Source organism: Hydra vulgaris, chromosome 08, assembly GCF_038396675.1.
Source record: "Hydra vulgaris chromosome 08, alternate assembly HydraT2T_AEP".
Classification (NCBI taxonomy): domain Eukaryota; kingdom Metazoa; phylum Cnidaria; class Hydrozoa; order Anthoathecata; family Hydridae; genus Hydra; species Hydra vulgaris.
The window spans coordinates 32,480,345-32,503,420 of NC_088927.1; the positions used below are offsets into that span (position 1 = coordinate 32,480,345).

Genomic DNA, 23,076 nt, shown 5'->3' on the forward strand with positions numbered 1-23,076 from the left:
TCATATAAAAATGTTATTTTTAATTAAAATTTATGATATGAGTTATAATTAAAAACAATACTTTTATAGGATCTATTAATATTAATGCAGCCCCGTTCATAAACCCGGCCGGGGCTGCATTAAAATTGATAAATCCTATAAAATATTGTTTTTAAATAAAATTCATGTTGTAAATTTTAATTAAAAATAACATTTTTATAGGTTCTATCAATATTTATGCAGCCCTGGTCATAAACCTGGCCCCGGTCGCGGCTATGTGTTATCAAACCTAGCCCCGGCCATAGCCCCGGTCGCTAACTAGTTGAGAACTTATTTGGACTTACCGTAGTCATAAGAATGTGACAATGCTAGAAGTTACTAAACTGTAGAGGTTAAAGTAGGGGAACGCCGTTCAGCAAAGCGAAATCGTTCTGCGCCTCTTTTTTTTTTTGTTATCCAGTTGCGTTTTTGAATTTTAGGTAGACCAAGGTAGACCAAGATCAGGTAGACCAAAATCAGGTAGATGTAATGAAACAATTGGTCAAAACAATATCAGGTAGATGTAATAAAATATCAGGTAGATGTAATGTAAAAGATGTAATTATTTTTGTAATTAATTATGTAATGTAAAATAATTAATTATGTAATGTAATTAATTATGTAATGTAATTAATTATGTAATGTAAATAAAATAATTAATTATGTAATGTAAATAAAATAATTAATTATGTAATGTAATTAATTATGAAATGTAAAAGATGTAATTATTTATGTAATTAATTATGTAAAAGATGTAATTAATGTAAAAGATGGAATGTAAAAGATCAGGTAGATGTAATGAAACAATTGGTCAAAACAATATCAGGTAGATGTAATGAAACAAGATCAGGTAGACAAAGATCAGGTAGACCAAGATCAGGTAGACCAAGATCAGGTAGACCAAGATCAATAGTAATGAAACTGTTAAATTACAAAGATAAAGTAAAAGTTTTAAAAAGTGCGAGTAAACTAAAAGGATCGGGAATATATATCAATGAGGATTATTCATCAGAAACTGCATCTATCAGAAAAAAACTATTCGAGCAGATGAAGATACATAGGAAAAATGGTATGTTTTCGGTTGTAATTTACGATAAATTAATAGTAAAAGAATTCAGTAAATTACCTCCTAAACTTTAATTATTTTATTTTATACTTTAAATATTTTGTTAGTATAACCTTTCTTGTTATTATGGAAGGTATAAATTTTTGTGAATTAGGCTTTAGGGCATTCCAGACAAATAAAAATACACTTTTAGAGAATCATTCAGATCCAGACGTTAATTTTTTTAACACTGATGAAAGCAACATATGCCCTTCTTATTATAATTCCGATATTTCTAATCTTTCTGCTGATATAGATGTTAATGAGTTCTCTATTTTACACCTAAATATTAGGAGCTTTCAAAAAAATTTTGATAAATTTAAAGATTTTTTATATAGTGTTGAAATTATTTTTAAAATTATTTGTCTCACAGAGACCTGGTGTCGAGATAAACAAGTTGAAAAAGATTCAAATTTTCAACTACAAAACTATAAAGTTATTCATCAAGTCAGAAATTCTGAGACAATAGGTGGAGGAGTATGTATTTTTATCCACAACTCTTTAAATTTTAAACTGCTAACCGAATTTAGTGCAATTAGTAATGATTGCAAATCATTAACGATTGAAGTTATAAATAAAATCACTAAAAACATCATTGTACATGTTGTGTACAGACCGCCATCTGGCAATAACAAATTTTTTGAAAAACACTTTAAAAATTTAATCAAAAACAAAATTTTATGTGACAAACGTGTCTTTTTTGTTGGGGATTTTAATTATAATGCGCTTGATTACGACACAAATAAAAATGTAAAAAATTTTATGAACATCATATTTCAAAATGGGTTCATTCCAACAATAAATAAACCAACACGAATTACCAGGAATAGCGCAACCTCAATTGATCAAATAATAATTAATGAATATACAAAAAATAAAATAAAAGCTGGAATAATAATATCTGATATATCGGATCATTTCCCAATATTTATAATCGCGCATAAAGTTGTCGAACACACCCCTCAAAAAAAAATTATTATTACAAATCGAATATATAATGTTAATTAGGATAACATTTCTATGGAACTTTTTAATAATTCTCTATTTTCTGAAAACTGGGATGAAATTCTACAAATTCAAACCACAGATACTGCTTATAACAGTTTCCTTCGAATATTCAAAAAACACTATGATAAAGCTTTCCCAGTGGTAACAAAAATTATTAAAACTAAAACATTTATAAACCCTTGGATTATACCAGGAATAATAAAATCATCAAAAAAAAAAAACGATTGTATGAAGCTTCTCTGAAAAAAAGAACTTATGAAAATGAATTAAGGTATAAAAAATATAAGAGTCACTTTGAATCAATTATAAAGCTTTCAAAGAAATTATACTATTCAAATAAAATAATAAAATTTAAAGGCGATATTCAAAAAACGTGGCAAGTCATCAAAGAAGTAATTGGAAAAAAAACACTTTAAGCTAAATGGTCTTCCAAAAAAACTAAATTATCATCATCAAGATATTACTAAAGAATCTATAATTGCTAAAACGTTTAATGAGGTGTTTGTCAATGCAGGTTTAAATTTAGCATCAAAATTAAAACACAGTGAGTTTAACAAGGAGAAATACTTGACTCCCAGCAATTCAATTATGGAAAATGCTGAGTTAACTGAAAAAGAATTATTAGATGCTGTGAGTTCATTAAAATTAAACAAAGAGCAAGGATTTGATAGTGTTAGTAGTAATGTTGTATTTAAATGTATTTTCTATATTAAAAAAGTTCTTTTGCATATAATTAATCTTTCGTTTAAACAAGGAGTCTTTCCAAAAAAAATTAAAATTGCAAGGGTAATACCAGTTTTTAAGTCTGGAGATGATACTAATATTTCTAACTATAGACCTATTTCCATTCTTCCATGCTTCTCGAAAATACTAGAATGCATTATGTATAACAAATTATACTCATTTTTAGAAAAAAATAATATTCTCTATAACAAACAATTTGGCTTCAAAACAGGGCACTCTACTGATCATGCAATTCTTCATCTCATTCAGATTATTTTTCAAGGTTTTGACAAAAACAAAATTACTTTAGGTGTTTTCATAGATCTTAGTAAGGCGTTCGACACTGTTGATCATAGTATTTTAATTAAAAAATTAGAAAACTACGGAATCAAAAATATAAACATAGCTTGGTTTAAAAGCTACTTATCTAATAGAAAACAATATATTTCATTCGGGAATGAAAAAACTAACAATATGTCAATTACTTGCGGCGTTCCTCAAGGATCTATATTAGGACCACTTTTATTTTTAATCTATATTAATGATTTAAGCAAAGCTTCTAATATTCTAGATTCTATTTTATTTGCTGATGACACAAATTTATTTTATTCTCACAGTGATATAACAACATTATTTAAAACGGTCAACATCGAACTTCTAAAACTAACCGAATGGTTAAATATGAATAAACTTACAATTAATTTAACTAAAACTAATTATACTATTTTTCATCGCCTCCATAAAATAGATAAAATCCCTCTTGCACTTTCAAAACTTATTATTGGAGAATACATCGTAAAAAGAGAATGTTCAATGAAATTTCTAGGTGTAATTCTAGATGAAAACATAAATTTGAAAGACCACATAAACATGATTGAAAATAAAATTTCTAAAAATATCGGATTACTCTATAAAGCAAAACCATACTTAGATCAATCATGTCTGAAATACATATATTACTCATTTATTCATTCCTATCTGAATTATGCAAACATTGCCTGGTGCAGCACCAATAAGTCAAGGACAAAAAAGCTATTTAGCAAACAAAAACATGCAATTAGATTATTATCAAATGCACACCGCTTCTCACATTCTGGACCATTGTTCAACAATCTAGAAATATCAAACTTGTACCAAATAAATATATATCATCTGCTAATTTTTATGTATAAAACTAATAATAATAATACAATACCAAATATCTTCAAACCATTATTTAATAAAATTCAACACAAATACATGACTAAATATTTAAGTAACAACTTTGTACAACCCAAAACTATATATGAGTCAACCAAGTTTTCAATAACTATTAGAGGACCTAATGTATGGAATAAGATAATTAGTAATGATATTAAAACACTTACAACTCTTGAACAGTTTAAACAAAATAAAACTATTACTTTTAAATAATGAAAAAACAGAGAATTTTTTTTAAATCTTTCTATAAAAATGTTATATTTGAAAATTATCTATTAGTGCATGCTTTGTTTGTCTGAGAAGGTCTAAAGTCTTTAATTATATACATTATATTCAATTATATTATGAAAAAGTATGTATGTGTATGTGTGTGTGTATATATATATATATATATATATATATATATATATATATATATATATATATATATATATATATATATATATATGTGTGTGTATGTGTATGTGTGTGTATGTGTGTGTATATGTATATATGTGTGTGTATGTATGTGTATATATACATATATGTGTATGTATATATATATATATATATGTATATATAGTGTCTTCTGATTATAAATTAACGTTTATGTTTTCATTCTTCATGTTTTCTTTTTATGCTGTTGGTTTAGGTTTTCTTGAATGATTTATTAAAATTTTACTTTAATGAATAACTTTGAAATTTAAATATATATAGCATTGCATGACCGTAAGTTAATCTTCATGTTATTGAGAATAAACTACTTCTTTAACTTGTATTAAAAACAACTTTTAAAGACTTTAACTATTTTGCATTAACTTCTTTGAAACATTTTTCTTTTTTCTCTCATTTTTAATTTTTAATTTTAGTTACAATGTATTTATATAAATGTCTAGAAAAAACAAGTACTTGGTGATAAGGCAAATCTGTCTTCTTCTCGTCCTTGCCATTTTTATATATATTATAAAACACGGAACTTGTAAATATTTGTACGGCTAAATAAAAGAAGAAAAAAAAAAAAAAAATTTTTTTTTTAAACTATAGTAGAGTATCTTATCCTCTTAAACTATAATAGAGTATCGTATCTTTCTAAAACAAACGATCCCCTATAAAAAAGATAAATTCGGGGACGCAATTTAAAGTTTTATCACGAACATAATACGATACTAAGTACTAGCGTTAAAATTTGTAAAAGACTATAGAAGAAATAGTGTGCTAAAATCGCGATGAAATGGTCTTTCTCTATTAGCAATGGAAAAACAATAAGAAAATAGGTTTAAAAAACTAATAAAGCAAACTTGCATTAATGAAAAATAAAGTTTTTGTAATATTTTGTTTTTGTAATATTTTGTTTTAAGTTTTTTGTTTGTAAATTTAAAAAACATGGTTCTTTAATTTAATTCTTTTTTTAATTTTTTCTTAATTTTCGTATACATTTGAGTTGTATTTTTTCCAATAAATACGGAACTAACGCTATAAATACGGAAGTCATAGGAAATATCTTTTTATATCTGAAGCTAAAATTTTCTAGATACCCACTGTGTAAATCATTTTGTTAACAAAAAGATCACATAGGCTAAGATAAAAGGTAAAGCGGGATATGGTTATAACTTTTAAGTGAAAATTAGCTTTCGGAATCGAATTTAATAATGTGGCGAAACGAACTGGGCAAATTTGTGGAAAAATCGCTTCATTCAAAAGGAACCTTTTCCATAATTTTGAGAATCATTTTGAACCAAAGCGATAATTATCGTAAACTTACACAGCTTATTTTATAATATAAAGCGTGAGGAGGGAGCTTTGCGTAAACACGATTGCTTTGTGTTTCTCAAACATACAAATACAGTGAAAAATTACTTAAGGAAAAATCTTTATTTTTTCTGCAACTTCTCTCTGTCTTCTTCCGTTAAATTGCATTTTCCCTAAAAAGTTGACATACAAAACCAAAAGTGCGCCGAATTAAGTAACAAAAAAATTTGTAGTGATGAAAAAATATTATTGAAGTAACTATTATTTACATACTAAACTTGTTTAAAAAATCTTGTCATGCTCTAAAATATTATATTTATAGATTACACGAAAGCGGCTTTTTATCGAGACCGACCGGCGATTTTATCCATTCAATTGCCTGTTGGGCAGTGACAAAGTAAACGTCGCTGAACTTTCGAACATCGTTCATGAACCTTATGACAGCTAAAAAAAAAGAAAATGTTTTCTTAAATAATTAAAAATCAAATTGCAAGAAAACGCAAACGTTTCTATTCATTATAAGATAAATCTAAAAATCAATAATTTTTAATACCATCTTTACGGTAAGGTGCATTATCGAACCAAGTCGAATGGCCAAACATGGGGAAAGGTTGCTTATTATCCTCGTAGTGAAGCTTAAAGTTGGTCATTAACATGTTATACGTGCTTTCTTCAGTTTCTAAGTTTGTACATTCATCGAGCATTGTAGCAAACGTGGTAGCTGATTCGTCGCATTGCAATGTAACCAACGGGATTTCCCATACTCCAGGATACGTAACTAAATAAAAAGTATAAAATTTAAACGCATCAGAATACGACAACTCAAACAAAAAAGTAAAACATGAGCACACAACGAAATAAAAATTCAAACATAAGAACTCAATAAAACAAAAAGTAATACACGATAACTAAAAAATTAAAAGTAACGCACGATAACTCAAAAACAAAAAGTAATACACGATGACTCAATAAAAATAACGCTATAACATATGCAAAGTTATTACGTGTTGGGCAGTTAGCCATGTAGCACGGCAAAGAAGGTAAGTAGTCCAATGTATATGGCCACCATCGTGTACCCGGAATGGTTCCCAACGAACTGTCATACAAAAACTGATTTTCAGCTAATACTTTAAACGTGTTTTCTTGGCTTGCAAGAAACGGAGTTCTCCATCCGAGTGTAGTTGTTCCGACTTCTTGCTGAATAGTATTTTTTTGTGTTAAAATCTCCATTTGTAGGTCTTCTAATACTGCCTTAAAACGAATAAGATAAAACTTGCTAACAAGTAAAAGACACTGACTTTTGTTTGTATTCTTTTTACTACAAAATAAAAAAGCTATCAATACGGTCACTTGATCTTCAAACGATGTGTTCACGTGAAAAAATAGTCAAAAACGGAAAAATTAATGTAATTTTGAAACTTACTGTTTTACTCCACCATTCTTCCGGTAATTTGTGAGTTGCCGAATGATCTGCTATCTCATGGCCTATAAAATAGAAGAGTATCCTTAAGTACAACGGAGTTACTGTGGACTAAGAAAAAAGAAGACAAGAAAAGTGCAGATCGTAGCGCTCAAATAGGTATACATTTTAAATTCAAAATAAAATTGACTTGAGTGGTATGCAAAAGCTTCCGTTTAAACACAATATCTTATATTGTGTTTAAACGGAAGCTTTGCATACTTCTATATAATGTGGTATGCAAAGCTTCCGTTTTATATAAATATGATGTTTAAATAAGAACGCGATAAAGTAGGAAAAGCTTTTTCTAACTTTATTGAACTATGAGCGTGAAGTACTTATTTTCAAAACTGTAAAGTTTACTTACCGCTCTGTTGCAACTTCTTTACGTAAGCGTAGTCGGAATTATCACCAGATACGAAAAACGTTGCTTTGATTGGACAACCACTAAAGTTAGTCGAGCCATTAAGTAACTCAGTGTAAAGCTGATAGTTTTCTGGTGTAACTCCGTCATCCATGGTTAATAAGATCATTTGCGGGGTGTTAACTTTTGACAATCCGCCAGGTATATCTGTTCCCGCGCATCTACATGACGGTAAACGACAGTTAGTAACATTGCAAGTTGATATCGATTCAGGTGACTCTGGTATTTGAAGATTTGTTGAAATTAAATCGGCTTGAGTTGAGGCTGTCGGAAAAAGTTCCGTCATCATGGGTTCATTCGACGAGAATAGAGACTGAGCGGTTTCAACCGAGAAACTTTCCGTTGCAACATTTTCTAGAAGCATTGTGTTTGTAGTATCAAACGTTGTAGGCAGTGGTGCTTGAACGATTGATGACTGGTTAAAGGTATTTTCAGATGCAGAATTTGGCTGAAGCAAAGCTGTAAAGTAAATGTTACATGTATCATGTTTATAAGTTTTGAACAAGTTTTAAACAAAATTGATTAATAAAAAATAAAAAAATAGAAGAAGAAGAAGATTTCATGAAGTTACTCTGTAAAGTATCTCTTTTGATTACGTTGGCAGACATCTGATGTGCGACTAACAAAAGTAGAACCATTTTCTTCACCATTTCAACTTTCTCTAATAAACAAAATCAAAAAATGAAAAAAAAAGTACATACAACTATCGTATCTTTATATTTTTTATTTTTCTAAATAAAATTAATCGCATAAAATCTTGTAACGTTTTTACCTTTTATGATCAGTGTTTAGTTTTTGCTCTTTCTACGATGATATCATAAGTTTGAGTTTCAATTTATAAGAAAAAGAACGGAAATGGTTTTACTAAATACCTTATTTGATAGTCTTTAAACAGCCTTGTTTTTACAAACTGCGACCCATTAAATGACTGAATGTAAAAATCTGGACGCTTTTGATTTATTTGGGAAATCCGTCAATACGTTTACACTCTTTATGTTCAAAACAAATTTTACTAGAATTTGATAATTACGAACTTAGGTGTAAACATTATACTCTAACTTTTTCTCATAAGTATGTTACAAACAGGAAACGTTAAAACTTTATTAATCGAAATGACTTTAATTGGCAACATCGTTTATAGTAAAATTTTGCCCTGAGATTCGTTTTGTTGCATTGTTGTTTTTTGTTTTTATAAATAAATATGATTTTTGCATTATGGGCTTAACCATGTAAATATGATAAATAAAAGTTTATTGAGTCTAGATCATCAAAAGCAACGCTTTTGATGATCTAGACTCAAAATTTGTTGCTAGCAATGAAGATATGACGAGTATGTTTCTGCTTTGCTTATCTTACACTGATTAAACGGATTTTATGGCATACTGTACGCAATTAGTGACAACATAACTCTATTATTATTAGCGCAACAATAACTTCAAACATGAATCCTACTTCATAAAAGAGTTTCAAAGTTAATATTCATTTGCTTGCGTTTTAGTATATTTCATTACCTTGTCTTTAATAACGTAGACAAGTTTAACAAAATACTATTTTTTATTGTAATTCATTGTCATGTATATTAATTTGTATATTTTCTTCAAGTCAGCAATTATAATGGTTTCAAAACTCATTACCACTTCTAGCAACACACTTTGAATCTAGGTCAACAAAAGTGTTGCGATTTTTTATTGGCATATTTAAGTCCGTATGGAAAAATTATACTTTTCTATAAAATGTTGTCAACAAACCATAATATATGCGGCAACTTTTTACTTGTAACTTTAGCAACCAGCAAGGGTATAAGAGAATTTTAGTGCTCAAAATAATGGAACGTGCATTTCATGAGATTCACTCTGTTATGCTTTATTTTTTGAGGTCGCGTATAACTTTTTTAAACGGCTCTCAAAAAACTTTCATTTCACTAAAAACAATTTTATTTATGCATTGTTTTACATTAAATTTTTTTTCTGAAATTGTTCTCTGAATGCAGTGGCGTTAGCAAAGAGAGGCACAGGACGTACCACATCGTAGCCTCTAGATCCTGGTTTTGAAGAAATAGATCAACTTTATGGTTAACGTGGAGGCTTACATAAATTCAAAAATGTTCAATAAAGACTAAAAAGTTTACATCTTTGAAGCCTACTTCAAAGATATAAACAGCATCGACTACTTGACAAAAGCTTACTTGTTAGTTTGTTCCTGCGCGCATTGCATGTTTGCTGTATTTTTCGTGTAGTTGCGTTGTTATTAGGACATATCTTATAAGTAACTAAATAGTTTTTATATATTATAGCTAGATGTAATAGTTATTAATTGGTCCTAAAACACTCAATATGCAAATACTATGACACTAAAAAAAATACTTGTATTCAATATTGCATCGAAAATTACAAAATGTATGTTTTTGTAATATAGTGCGTATATAGTGCAGTTGGGTCAAAAGTTTTCCGTTTTTGACACAAAAGCGGAAAACAAGTAGAAAAGAGGATGAGAAAGTTCAAAAGTTTCCAAAAACCGATCCTTTTCTTCAAAAGTCAAAATGAGTTGAAAGTTTGAAATTGCAGATACAGGAGAGTATTTCCTTCTAAAAGGTAGATCTAAACGCTTCTGGTTCTAGTTTGTGCTGGTTTAAAGATATAAGAGAATTTTAGAGCCTAAAAGAAAAGAACTTGCGTTTTATTAGATTTACTCTACAACAACAACAACAACAACAACAACAACAACAACAACAACAAGATATTTGTTTTTCTTATAATTTACAATCATCTAATTACAATAATATATTAATAATAATAAAAATAGTTATATTTATAATAGTAAGAATATTTATAATATTATAAATAATAAAACCAAAATATCATTATTAAGATTAAAGTAGAAGTTATAAAAATGATTGACAAGGAAGGAATCACTCGTGCAGAAACCTGATCAAAGGAGTGACACCATGTTATTATATTGATGATATTAACTAGCAGAAAGCAACCCGTAATACGGGTTACGGTCGGTCTATTACTTAATTTACAGTGGCTGTTTTCCACAATTTAAAGTTGCAAAACCTTAACTAATACTATGTAAGAAAAACGCCTTCAAATTAAAAAATTAAGCCATCTGCAAAATTAAATAAATTAATTTACCAATTATTTAACGTTATTTGAGTAATTTAAAACTGACATAGGTCATATCAGTGTATGGCAGAACCATTTTCCTAGACATTACAAAGCTCAACACAGTACGTTTTTAGTTACTGACACAAAATAATAACACTTCATCATGCTTTAAATTGACGAAAAAGTAAAGCTAAATTCTTATATTTTTTATATCATGAACTTTAATTAAGATTAATATGAAGTATACTTTGACACTAATAAAAGACAGTATATTGACAGTATATTTGAAGTATATTTTCTCATATATTTTGACACTTATAAAGGACCTCCCTTCCTCGTTTTTGCCTTAATGGTGGCCAGGAGAATAAAGTTATTTTTATTAAGAGTAATCAAGTTTTTGATGAAGACTTTTTACCAAAATAATAAAATGTAAAACAATGATTTACATTTTTAAGAATTTTTTCTTTTTAATATATATAAGAATTTAAAATATATAAAAATTTTTTCTTTCCTCAAAAGTGTTGCAAATGCAAACTAAGCTAATTAATTAGTTCAACCCGTTATAAAATTTAAGTAACTTCGTATTTGACAAATGCGCTAAACTACAATATTCTCCATGTATTTAAAGGTTTTTAGTTTGTTTTTAGTTGCAATCACTCTTTAAAAACATCTCTTAAGTTACGTACAACAAATTATTAGGCATAAAAAAGAGAAATTTAAAAAAAAATTGAACTAATTGCATATATTTATATCATTTTAACTGACAAAAAATTTACAATAAAAGGAAATTTTTTTAAAAGTCGTATAAATATTAAAAATGGAATTATGATACCGTAATTACAAAAAAATAAATAAAAATAAAAAAAAACCACATAAAAACTCAAAATCGATTTACCTATTTATATTAACCTATGTTGACATGGCAGTTAATATAAACATTTATCGAAAATGTAACTATAAAATCTGTTTCCAAGTACAAAAGGATTAACAATACTAAAAAAAAATAAAAATCAAATTAAGATATAAATTGCATTTTTAGCAAAATGTTGTCTTGGCTTTTAGTAAATAAATAAAAGCAGTAAGTTCCAATAATGAAACTACCAATTATTCATTTTTAACAATAGACACCAACGTGAAGGTAAGCCAAGCAGTCTATTAACACAAAACATCACAACAATAAAACATAACAATAGAATATTTACACCACACCCTTGATTCTAAAATCTAGCGAAAATAACAAACCAAATTAAAATATGAAAGACAAAATTAGAAAACCAATTTTAAGTTAACTATATTTATCTTTTTACTAAACATATAAATACATAAAAGTATATTTGCTTTTATATTCAATATTAGTTATTCAATTACTTCAAATTTAGGACATTAAAATGCCCTAGATTTACAGATCAAGGTTGCATACTCTCTCATACACATTACGCTAAATACTAACAGATATTATGTGTTTCCAGAATAATTAAAAAAAGGCTAGACAACACAACCTAGCTCTAAAGCAGTAACACCGCCTGGCACTAAATACTGCCAAGTCACACCTCTGCTATAAGTACACCGCTTGGCTGGCAAGGTTATCAATCTTGCTCAACATAATGCCAAGTCACACCACTTTGAAAACATGGAAACAACATAATTTTAACATATATACAACTATAAACAAATATGGTTTTATATAACAAATATAAACACATTTTATAACAATATTAAATGACAGATATATTTATCAAAAACTATGAAAAAAAAAATTAAAATAATAAATAAAATTATACATACAAAATGTGCTCACAACCAACAAACAGTAAATTTTCGAAATGAAAATCTATAATGAATGAAAAATGAAAATGAAAAAGACATTAAGTTAAGAACATTAGAAAATATAACATTATTTGTGTAACACTTTCCACCTACCATACCTTGAATGAGATGTTTATCAATTTTGAAAAACAAACTATTAAATGCTCTAGTTCTTGAACATGCAACATATAGTTGACCATGAGAGAAACACGGTTTTTTGAGATATACCCCAACTCTATCAAATGTTTGACCTTGACTTTTATTAATTGTCATTGAATAAGCCAATCTGACAGGAAACTGACGACGTTTCAGAACAAAAGGTAAATTAGAATCTGATGGAGCCAACTGAATTCGAGGAAAAAAACCCGTTTACCACCAGAAACACCTATCAAAACCTCTGCATCAATATAATTATTTTGAAGAGCACTAACTTTCATTCGAGTACCATTGCATAGCCCAGCTTTGAGATCTAAATTCCTAAATAGCATAATTACACAACCAATTTTTAATTTTAAACAATGAGGTGGCATACCTGAAGGAGTTAAGCTGTTCAAAAACTCAACAGGAAAGTTATTTCTTTCATTAAGGTCATCAGTATCAATTTGATTAGCACTTAAATAAATTTTGACCTCACCCGGCAGACATTCAAGCACTTCTTCATTGATTGATAATGAATCAACATTAGTTGGTGTTAAAATCACGCGCTTAGAATAATCATTTTGATCAGCATCTCCAAAAATCTTTCAACAATCGATTCATTTTCTCTAATAATGCACTGATTTGGTATTTCGATGCATCCTTTAAAAGGATCCTCCTCTTTGACAGGCATTGTTCCACTACAAAGTTTTAATAGCCATTGGGAAAATTCTCTTTCCCCATCATGTACTCTCATATTTTCAGTTAATGTAAATTTCTGCACCCATCGCCACTGTAAGGAACATTTTATACACGATTCTACAATTTCAGCTGGTTGTCCTCTTTTTACAACAGGCAGTATTTGCCTGAAGTCACCACCAAAAAAAATGACTTTTCCTCCAAACGGAAAGTTGTTGTTGCAAACATCTTTTAACAACCTATCAATTGCATTTAAGGCATGTTTAGGTATCATGGATGTTTCATCAAGCAAAAACAAACTAACTTGTTTTAAAAAATGTCCATGTATAGAGTTAGGGGTTACATTACATGTGGTGTTATCCAATAATGGGACAGGAAATTTGAATAAACCATGCAATGTAGATCCATTTGTAAGAAGAGTTGCTGCTATGCCAGTCCATGCAGCTGTAGCAGATTTAAAACCCCTACTTATGGTTTCAGCAACCAAATAGTTATACGTAAACGTTTTTCCACTACCAGCTGGTCCATCCATGAAAAACAATCTGCAATGTTGATTTTCTACACTTGGTTGCTGGTTCAATGCAGCAAGGACAGCATTACTTACATTTAATTGATTGACATTAAGAAGCAGTGAAAAAAATATAGAAAATAAACAAATATCCTTTTTTATTAGAAACAGTTAAGTGTTTCTAATAATATATATATATATATATATATAGAAAAAAAGGTGACGGGATATCACCTTTTTATAAATTATAAACCATCCCGCCATTTTTTTTATAAGTCTCTATATATAAAAATGATTAGGCTTGATGGTTTTTTAAATTACCTAATACCATGCTGTTACTTTTCTTTCTCCACTTCGAGCACTGTATATATATAAGGGCAATTCCATCGTTACTTATGGGACATTTTGATTTTTGTAATGTCACATTTTTAGATATATATTTTTTATTTTAACTGATTAGATGTTTATATATTTATAAATTATCCCAAAATTATTTATTTATTTTCGTGTATATTGAAATTTCGTTCAATTATTATAAGTTTAGGAATTATAGTTGATTATATGCTGCGTTACTTACGAGGCGCAAAAAATCATTGCATTAAACCTGTTGTTTTCAATTGAATATTTCAAGCCAAATATTTAACCTACATAAACTGGCTTCTTAAATTAAATTAATTAATTATTATTCTGCGTAAAATTATTCAAAAGATTGTTTTAGCTATTTGTTTATATATCTTAAATCAAATTAATTATCGTCACTTACAAGGATAATTCTACGCATCAAAATCTAGTTTAGCTACTATTTATATAGAAAGTATGACGCATGAATTTAATTTGAAACTTAGAACAAAAAAATAACACAAATAACATTATTATTCAAAATTTAAAGTTTTTAAACATATGGCAACCCAATGATTAAAACATATGGCAACCCAATGATTGGTTTTTGTTTGAATATTCATTTTATTGAAATAACTCACTTGAGCATAAAATTGCCCATATATATATATATATATATATATATATATATATATATATATATATATATATATATATATGTATATATATATATATACATATATACATTCACCTAAAGGCAATGATGAAACTTCTATATTTAACTGTGGTCTGATAGCTAATTACAAAAACATCTTGTATATAAAATTTTACATTTTCATTAAAAAAAGCACTTTTTTATAAATATAGTTAGTCATTATTGCCGGTAAGGATGATGGTTTTGTTCCCCCACTTGCCCCCGGATGCGCCCGTAATCTAGAAACCTTTATAAATTTGTAGATAACTTTTGTATCTATCTTTTGATACCAAGATATAAACTTTTAGATAAGAATTGATTAAGTTATAATAGTTTTAGCTGATAAAAACTTTATTTTGACCACAGTTTCTTCAACAAATCCTAATATCAAAAAATCGGTACTTAAAACGTCATAACTTTTTGTAGGGTGGTTCGAAAATTTTTTCACTTTTGGAATATTGAAATGAAGCTCTTTTTAATGATATATAACGACCTAGAACTTGATGAATTTAAAAATTTCATGTAACATACCTAATGTAATGTGTGAAAAACTCGATCAATATTTTAAACCGAAAAACAACATCACGTATGAACAATATATTTTTAAGAACATAAAACAAAATAAAGAGGAGAGTACTGTGAGCTTTGTTACTCGATTACGAAAACAAGCCGAATATTGCGCGTTTTCAGACATCGCTGAGGCAGTTAGGGATCAATTTATATCAGAAGGTCATTTTGTAAAACTGAAGCAAAAACTTCTCAAGGATAGAGAAATAAACATTGGTAAATGTGTTGAAATTGGTTGCAACTATAGAAATATCAAAAAAACAAGCAAAAGAAATGTCAAATAAGAAAACAAATCAAGGCACAGAGGAGATTGATGTGGTAGATTATTTAAAAGAACTAACTATTTCCAGAAGACAAAAACAAGCAACAGTTTTTAAATCAGGAAGTAACCAAAGTGAAATCATATGTAAAAGAGAAATTGACTTGTTATGTTTTCGATGTGGGGAAAAATATTTTGTTGGACATCAAAAAGAATGCAAAGCTAATGGAAAAACATGTAATAATTGTCAAAAGAAAAATCATCTAGCCATTTGTTGCAGAAGTTTTTCAAAAACGTCTTACAGCACAATGCAGCAAGTTAAAGAGATAAATAATAAAAACAAAAGTGAAAGCAGCTCAGAAAATGAATTAGAGGAAGCGTTTGCTCTAACATTTAGTTCAAAACAAAGAGGACAATCTTATGAAACAAACTCAATAAATGTACTGGTGGAAAATTTATAATAAAAATGATTGTTGACTCAGGTTCTAGTGTGAATTTAATTGATAAAAACTTATTTGAAAGGATTAAAAATCACAATCCTAACTTATTACTAAAAAAATCATCAACAGTAATATTTCCTTATGCTTCAACGCCTCTAAGGTTGATAGGTTGCTTACAACAAAATCTATGTTGTAAATAAAAATAATGTTGAAAATATCATGGGAATTGAAACTGCAAAAGAGCTGAATATTTTAAAAATTGATGAAAATGGAAAAGATAATGGTGTAAATTCATTAGCTAAATCAAATATAACCATGCAGCATTTTAATGTGTGTAAAAGTATTGATGATGAAATTAAATCTCCACTAAATCAAAAAGTTATTAACTTGCAGTATTTTAATTGTAAAGTGAATTTGAAATTCAAAAATGATTTATTAAAATTGATTGCAGATTATGAAGATATATTCAAAGGACACAGTAAGCTAAAAAATTTTCAATGTAAACTGCATGTAGATAAAAATATACAACCAAATACACAAAATTGACGTCGCTATCCTTATCACCTTCGAAGTTAGATAGAAGCTTATACTTAGTTAGAGTTAGATGTCGAGTCCAGAAAGATCATAAATTTTCAAACAGATGAGGGAGTTTATCGACACAAAAGATTAGTATATGGTATTAAAAGTTCATTCGAGATTTTTCAAAAAAACATGGAACAAAGTTATAGTAAAATAGATTAAGTAAAGTTTATCAGCGATGATATTATAGTATACGCATCAAATGAGCAAGATTTATTAAGGATGTTAGAATCATTGTTTATCAAAACACGTACATTAGGTTTAAAATTAAATAAAAAAAGTGTATTTTTGCTCAAGAGAAAATAAAATTTTTTGGTATTGAAATATCCAAAAATGATATTAATCCTGATCCAAACAAATTAGAGGCTATCAAGAATGCAAGACCACCAACAACTTTAAGTGAGCTTCGTAGTTTCCTGGATTTATTCACATACTTGTCAAGATTTATTAAAGACTTTAATGAAAAGACAACAGCATTACGTGAACTATAAAAAAAAAATACAAAATTTAAGTGGGTCAAAAAATATATTGATGCTTTCAATACGCTTAAACATGAATTGTCAAGTGAATCGGTTTTGGCTTTTTATGATCCGCACAAAGAAGTACAGTTAAATACTGATGCAAGTAATCATGCTATAGGAGAAATACTTTTATAAAAAGAAGGTATTGGAATGAAACCAATCTGCTACATAAGTAGGTCACTGATAGCAGCTGAGTTAAAATAAAGCATTACAGAAAAGGAAGATCTTGCTTTGGTATGGGCAATTGATAAATTACGTTAGTACCTGTATAGAAAAACTTTAAGGTTTTAGTGGACCACAAACCGCTCAAGTTTATTTTTTCATTCGGTTCTAAAATAAATCCACGCATTGCAAGCTGGCAAATAAAATTGCAGGCATATGATGGAGAACATTGTAGACTTTATATCCAGAAACTGTATCCCAAATGAGAAATCCAATGAGCTAGATGAAAATGAAGTGGCGGCTTATGTTAACTTTTTAGTGACAAAAATGACACCCAAATCAATATCACTTAAAGATATAAAAATGGAGACAGCAAGTGACATCAATTTAGTTGCAGTAAAGAATGCATTATTGTCTGGTAAATGGTATGACAACCCAATACTGGACCCTATCGTAGATTTCCAAATGAGTAAACTGATTATGAGGGGATTATATTAAGAGAAACAAGAATTGTTTTACCAAAGTCTCTTCAAAAAAGAGCTTTACAAGTTGCACATGAAGGACATTTAAGTGTTGAAAAATGCAAAGGATTATTGCTTCAAAAAGTGTATTGGGTCACTATGAATACTGATATCGAATCACATATTGGAAAATGTCTTGGATGCCAGACTAATTCACGCATGCCAGATCCTGAACCAATTAAAATGTCGACTTTACCAGAACATGTTTGGGATGAATTAGTGATGAATTTTTTTGGACCATTACCATCAGGGGAGTATTTATTTTTTTATAGAAGATATATATTCCAGATACCCATTTATTGACATAATGAAAATCACAATAGCACCAAGTATCATAAATAAACTAGAAAGACTATTTGCTATATTTGGTTATCCTAACAAAATAAGAAGTGACAACGGTCCACCATTTCAAAGTGAGGCTATAAAATTATATTTTAAAAATGCTGATATAAAACATATTAAATAACACCGCGATACCCGCAAGCAAACGGCATAGTTGAAAGATTCATGCAAGTAATAGCGAAAACAATAAAAGCAACTCATTTTATGGGCAGAAATTGGAGAGAGGAACTTCAATGTATGCTTCGAAATTATAGATGTGCTTCTCTTGCTATAACCGGAAAATCACCAGCCACATTGTTATTCAATAAAGTTCCTTCAATAATAGTTGATAAATCACCATACGATAAAGAAGTGAGAGAAAGTCAAAATAAAAAGTATGCAAAAGTAAGAGAAACAAAGGAGAGACATGATATTAAAGTAGGAGACCAGGTTCTCGTAAAACGTCATGAACGTGGAGGAAAATTAGATTCAAAATATCTAAACAAGAAATACATAGTTAAAGAAAGAAGGCAAAGTTTAGTTATTGTAGTAGATGAAGAAGGAAACGAGTTAGCTCGTAATATCCAATTTGTAAAAAAGTTTTTAAAACCTGATGAGTTTATACAAAAAGATATACAAGTTAATGATAAGGAAAGAACAAAAGCTGATAGAAAATCTTATCCCAAGCGAAATCATAGACCTGTGAAATTTTATTATCAAGTATCAAGATCATTTAATCTGATAAGAAAAGTCTTTCCCAAACAGGGGAAACTGTTGAGAATGATAACTACGTAATTATGTGATCTGAACTACGTAAGTGCATTCATGTGGAACGCATTATAAAAAACGTGCATAAAAATAGGAAATAAAGACATTAAAAGAGAATAGAATTCGCCTTGTTTTAAAAGTTGTATAAAACTATTTTTATTAACTGATCTTAAAATAATATATATAATCGAACATATAAACATGTTGTATGCTTAGGAGGATCACAACAGTGCTTTACTAAACGCTTTAGTGCATTCAATATAAGTAATTTTCTTAGTATAAAATGTTGACATATCCAAATCGAAAAATGCTCACAACACTAATGTGCAGGGCCTTAGAGAGAGAGGAGGAAAATAAAAATGTTTTTTTTTTTACAATGAATAGAAAAGATTTTAATGACTGACAATGTGAAATCTGCTTAGGGGTCGTCCATAAAGTACGTACGCCAATAATTTTGAAATTTGACTTTTTTTTTTCAATAAAAAGTTTAATAAAAAAAAAAGGTGGAGGGGGTACCTTAGATACTTTATACGACCCCAAAGCCCTTGGTTTTGGCACAGGATCCTAATTTAAAAGATATAAATGTCTTTATATATATATATATATATATATATATATATATATATATATATATATATATATATATATATATATATATATATATATATATATATATATATGTATATATATATATATATATACAAGTATTTATTTTAATAAAGTTAAATTACATTGTATAGATGTGTTTGTTTGGCCGAAATGTTGAATCTATAGACTCAGGCGGCGGAAATAATGTCATAGTCAAGTCATAACGAACGATTTTATGTTTTAATGACGAATTGAATAAAAATAAACTATACTTAAGGCGGACGTTTTTTTCAGGCACCCCTCTTTGGTAAGTCCATAAAAAACGAGTCCTATGCGAGATCAGTAATATTAGGCGGGGTGAATAAAAATGAGCTTTTACTCAGTAATTGGTCAGCTTTACGTGAATAAAAATGTCAGTATTTTTTCTTAAGTTTTTATTCACATAAAGCTGAGCAATTACTGAGTGAATTGCTTAACTTTACGTGAATAAAAATTTGACCAAAACTGCTGAAGTTTTTATTTGCGTAAAGCTGACCAATTACTGAGTAAAAGCAATTGCTTATTTTTATTTACCCGGCCTATTGAAAACAAAGCTTAAAACCCAGTGCCGAGGGTAGGCTAATTATACTCTTAATTTAGGGGGGGGGGGAGGAGGATTATATAGGGGCCCTTTTATAAATTTAAGGAGCTTTTTATTTTAGCAACACCTTGCGGTAAAATTTGGAAGATTTTGAAACCCTAATGACACGTATTTTGGGTGGACCTCCAACTCATTAGCCACAACACTGCTAAAAACTGTTTTTTGCGGACTCAAAAAAGAGGTTTATAAGGGGTGGCATGAGTGTGCATAGAGGGAAACTATACTCTCGACTCGACTATACCATTCATCTTTTATGTTGGCAAACAAGGATTTTTAGTCAGAATTTTAACTGATTTATTGATTAGCTGGTTAATTGTGGTAAATTAGAAAAACGAAGTATGTACTTTTAAATTGAACCCTCCACCGCCTACTCCAATTTTTAAACGCTATTTGAAGTCCCACCTGAGCATACGTACTTTATGAACGACCCCTTAGTTTTTGTATTTGCAATTGAAACTTTAGTATTCGGAATAAAAATGCATATGAAAAAAAATGTTGAACTTAAATTCTATTACTATAAATAATCATAAACTTTTTTTTACGAAAAAAATAGGATTTAATTGAAGTTGAATTAAACGGAACAGGGTGTATTCCGTAAGTCCGTTAACAGTTAGCCATGAAAGGTCGGGCACAACTACATGGAAGATGATGCACTGTGACAAATATAATGGTAGTTGATCAAAATTCGCTATGAAGTATACTGATACTACGCCTATAGCACTGATAGCAATGACAACTTCGTTAGGTAGGGCGTTCCATAGGTGAGCAACGCGGTTGTTGAAAAAGTTGAAGCGAACGAGTGTTGTCGACTTCACTACACTACTTTTTATGTAGGGTGGGTCTAAAGGGTAAGATGTTTTTTACCAAAAAAATGACATTCTCAAAAAGCATGTTTATCAAACAATTTTTTATCGCTGCAATCAAGGTGTTTGCTCTGTTATCTTTATTGCGAAATCAGTTCTAAATCAGTTTCACCTAGATGAGCCAGAAATAGTTAAAATTTTTGCAAAATTGGATAATGCTCAGCAAAAATAAGAACTTCAAACTTCTGCGGTACGACTTTAATGAGCAAAAGCAAATATTGAGAATGTTTATTTAACTGGTCCTAAAATTCTAAATATAAACAACTACCACTCCTATGAGTTCCAAGAAAACAACATAACTTTGTGGCGATACTATGAAATTGGAGATAGAGTTAAAGTGATTTTCAACAACCTTTCAGTTAAATCATCAGTTGAATTGCTTGTTCCATTCACAAGTACTAAAGTAAACTTTCAGCGATAAACCCTGAGTGGAAAAAAAAGATAAGAAATTGTGGTTTAAATACACTACATTTTTGCCAGGAGACTGGTATTGAATCTTTTGAAACTATTATTGAGTTAGAAGAGCATATGCTGACAGAGCACAAAAGATCTGAACAACCTTCCTTTTTAAGTAAAGTAAAAAAAATTTATACTGAAAAGTTGAAAGCAACTTTGCAAGTTCATTCTAGTTCTACAAGTGCATTGGTTAAGATCACGCCTACCCCAATAAACAAAATATATTCTTAAAAGTTCCATAAATTAGGTTGGGCATTGCCAACAAGAAAGACTTTTCGTTTTTCCATTAAGCTGATTAAACTTCTTTATTAATACTTCATAAATGGAGAAAATACAGGAAATATGATGTCACCAGCAGATGTAAACACAGTGATAAGAAAATATCTTACAGCTAATGAGTTTGTTTCAAGCCAACAAATAAGTTTTTGTTCTCTAGATGGAGTAAGCTATTAAGAATTGGAAAATTGATTGCTCCGACTAATGAAGAAGACAGTAACAATGAACTTGAAAATGAAGAAGCCGAGAAATATCAAGAAGAAACACATAAACTTGTAATCAAACTTTCTTTTGTATGGTTGAAAGATAATTGGGTCGCAAAAACCAATGGTATCCAGAGAGGTAAAAATTTTGTGTAAATTGTTAAACCAAAAACTTATGAAACTAAGTAAAAAGCTAACATCACATCAAAACAATATCAAAACTTAAATGATTATTTATTATAGAAATGAAGTTTCATTTATCCATAAATTTTGTGTTTAAATATTTTCCTACAACTGAAGTTGGTACATTAATTGACTGTGTGCAAAGTGTTTCATTTGGAAATAATTGTTATCAATGACCTAATCGAAAGATAGCATAATATTTAGATGATGACATCTTATGTAAAATAAATCCTCTAAATCCAATTAATCACCACGGTGGTTACTTCTTAGCAACAAATGATTTTGAAGAAGCTAATAAACTAATGAAGTTTTACAAGAAAAAAATTATTGTAAAACAACATGTAATTTTTTTTCAATAATTCTCAAATATATCCCACAACTATTTTTCTTCTATCTGATAAATAATTGAAATATGTTTACGTTACGCCTTATAGAACTTTTGTAAACCCAGGGCTTTAACAATAATTGTGTCACAATTTTCAAACGTCAAATGATTAAAATTTCGTTTTTGAGTTGGATTTTGCGGCTAAGCCTTCACTTCCCCATGTATGTTTTTATACTTTTAGGTACTTAACTAGGAAAAGATTTATAATAACAAAAAAAATTATGGGATATTTGCGGCTTCGAATGAAAACGAAGATCAAAAATGACAAAAAAATCTTTTTTTGCATATTTTGAAGCATGATATTTAGTCAATGACCAATTTTACCAATTTTATTAATTTTTGGTTTGAACTAGCCAAAAAACAAAAATCAAGTAAAATACTCATTGTAAAG

General features: G+C 28.9%; 2 protein-coding genes across 2 annotated transcripts; both read right to left on the reverse strand.

The window, feature by feature from the left end:
• Positions 1–6,098: 6,098 nt before the first annotated feature.
• LOC136083254 (chitin deacetylase 8-like) lies at positions 6,099–7,017 on the reverse strand. The gene is made up of 3 exons (XM_065802655.1): positions 6,787–7,017; positions 6,336–6,560; positions 6,099–6,226 (listed from the first exon to the last, which is right to left on the reverse strand). Exons 1-3 carry the CDS (start codon positions 7,010–7,012, stop codon positions 6,099–6,101), a joined length of 579 nt encoding a protein of 192 aa, XP_065658727.1. The 5' UTR covers positions 7,013–7,017.
• Positions 7,018–12,358: 5,341 nt separating this feature from the next.
• On the reverse strand, positions 12,359–13,944 carry LOC136083255 (ATP-dependent DNA helicase PIF1-like). The gene is made up of 4 exons (XM_065802656.1): positions 13,327–13,944; positions 12,974–13,282; positions 12,637–12,923; positions 12,359–12,434 (listed from the first exon to the last, which is right to left on the reverse strand). Exons 1-4 carry the CDS (start codon positions 13,942–13,944, stop codon positions 12,359–12,361), a joined length of 1,290 nt encoding a protein of 429 aa, XP_065658728.1.
• Positions 13,945–23,076: the final 9,132 nt, after the last annotated feature.

Bases quoted from the DNA above. Each gene is read 5' to 3' on its own strand.
- LOC136083254 (XM_065802655.1), bottom strand. From the start codon at position 7,012: ATGGAGATTTTAACACAAAAAAATACTATTCAGCAAGAAGTCGGAACA. The intron at 6,561-6,786 runs GTAATAACTTTG...CTTTTTATTTAG, and splicing joins CATGGCTAACTGCCCAACAC to TTACGTATCCTGGAGTATGG. The intron at 6,227-6,335 runs GTATTAAAAATT...CTTTTTTTTTAG, and splicing joins TGCACCTTACCGTAAAGATG to CTGTCATAAGGTTCATGAAC.
- LOC136083255 (XM_065802656.1), bottom strand. From the start codon at position 13,944: ATGGATGGACCAGCTGGTAGTGGAAAAACGTTTACGTATAACTATTTG. The intron at 13,283-13,326 runs GTTGAAAGATTT...GATTATTCTAAG, and splicing joins TTAGAGAAAATGAATCGATT to CGCGTGATTTTAACACCAAC. The intron at 12,435-12,636 runs GTCTTTTTCATT...ATTTGTTTATAG, and splicing joins TCTAATGTTCTTAACTTAAT to TTGTATATATGTTAAAATTA.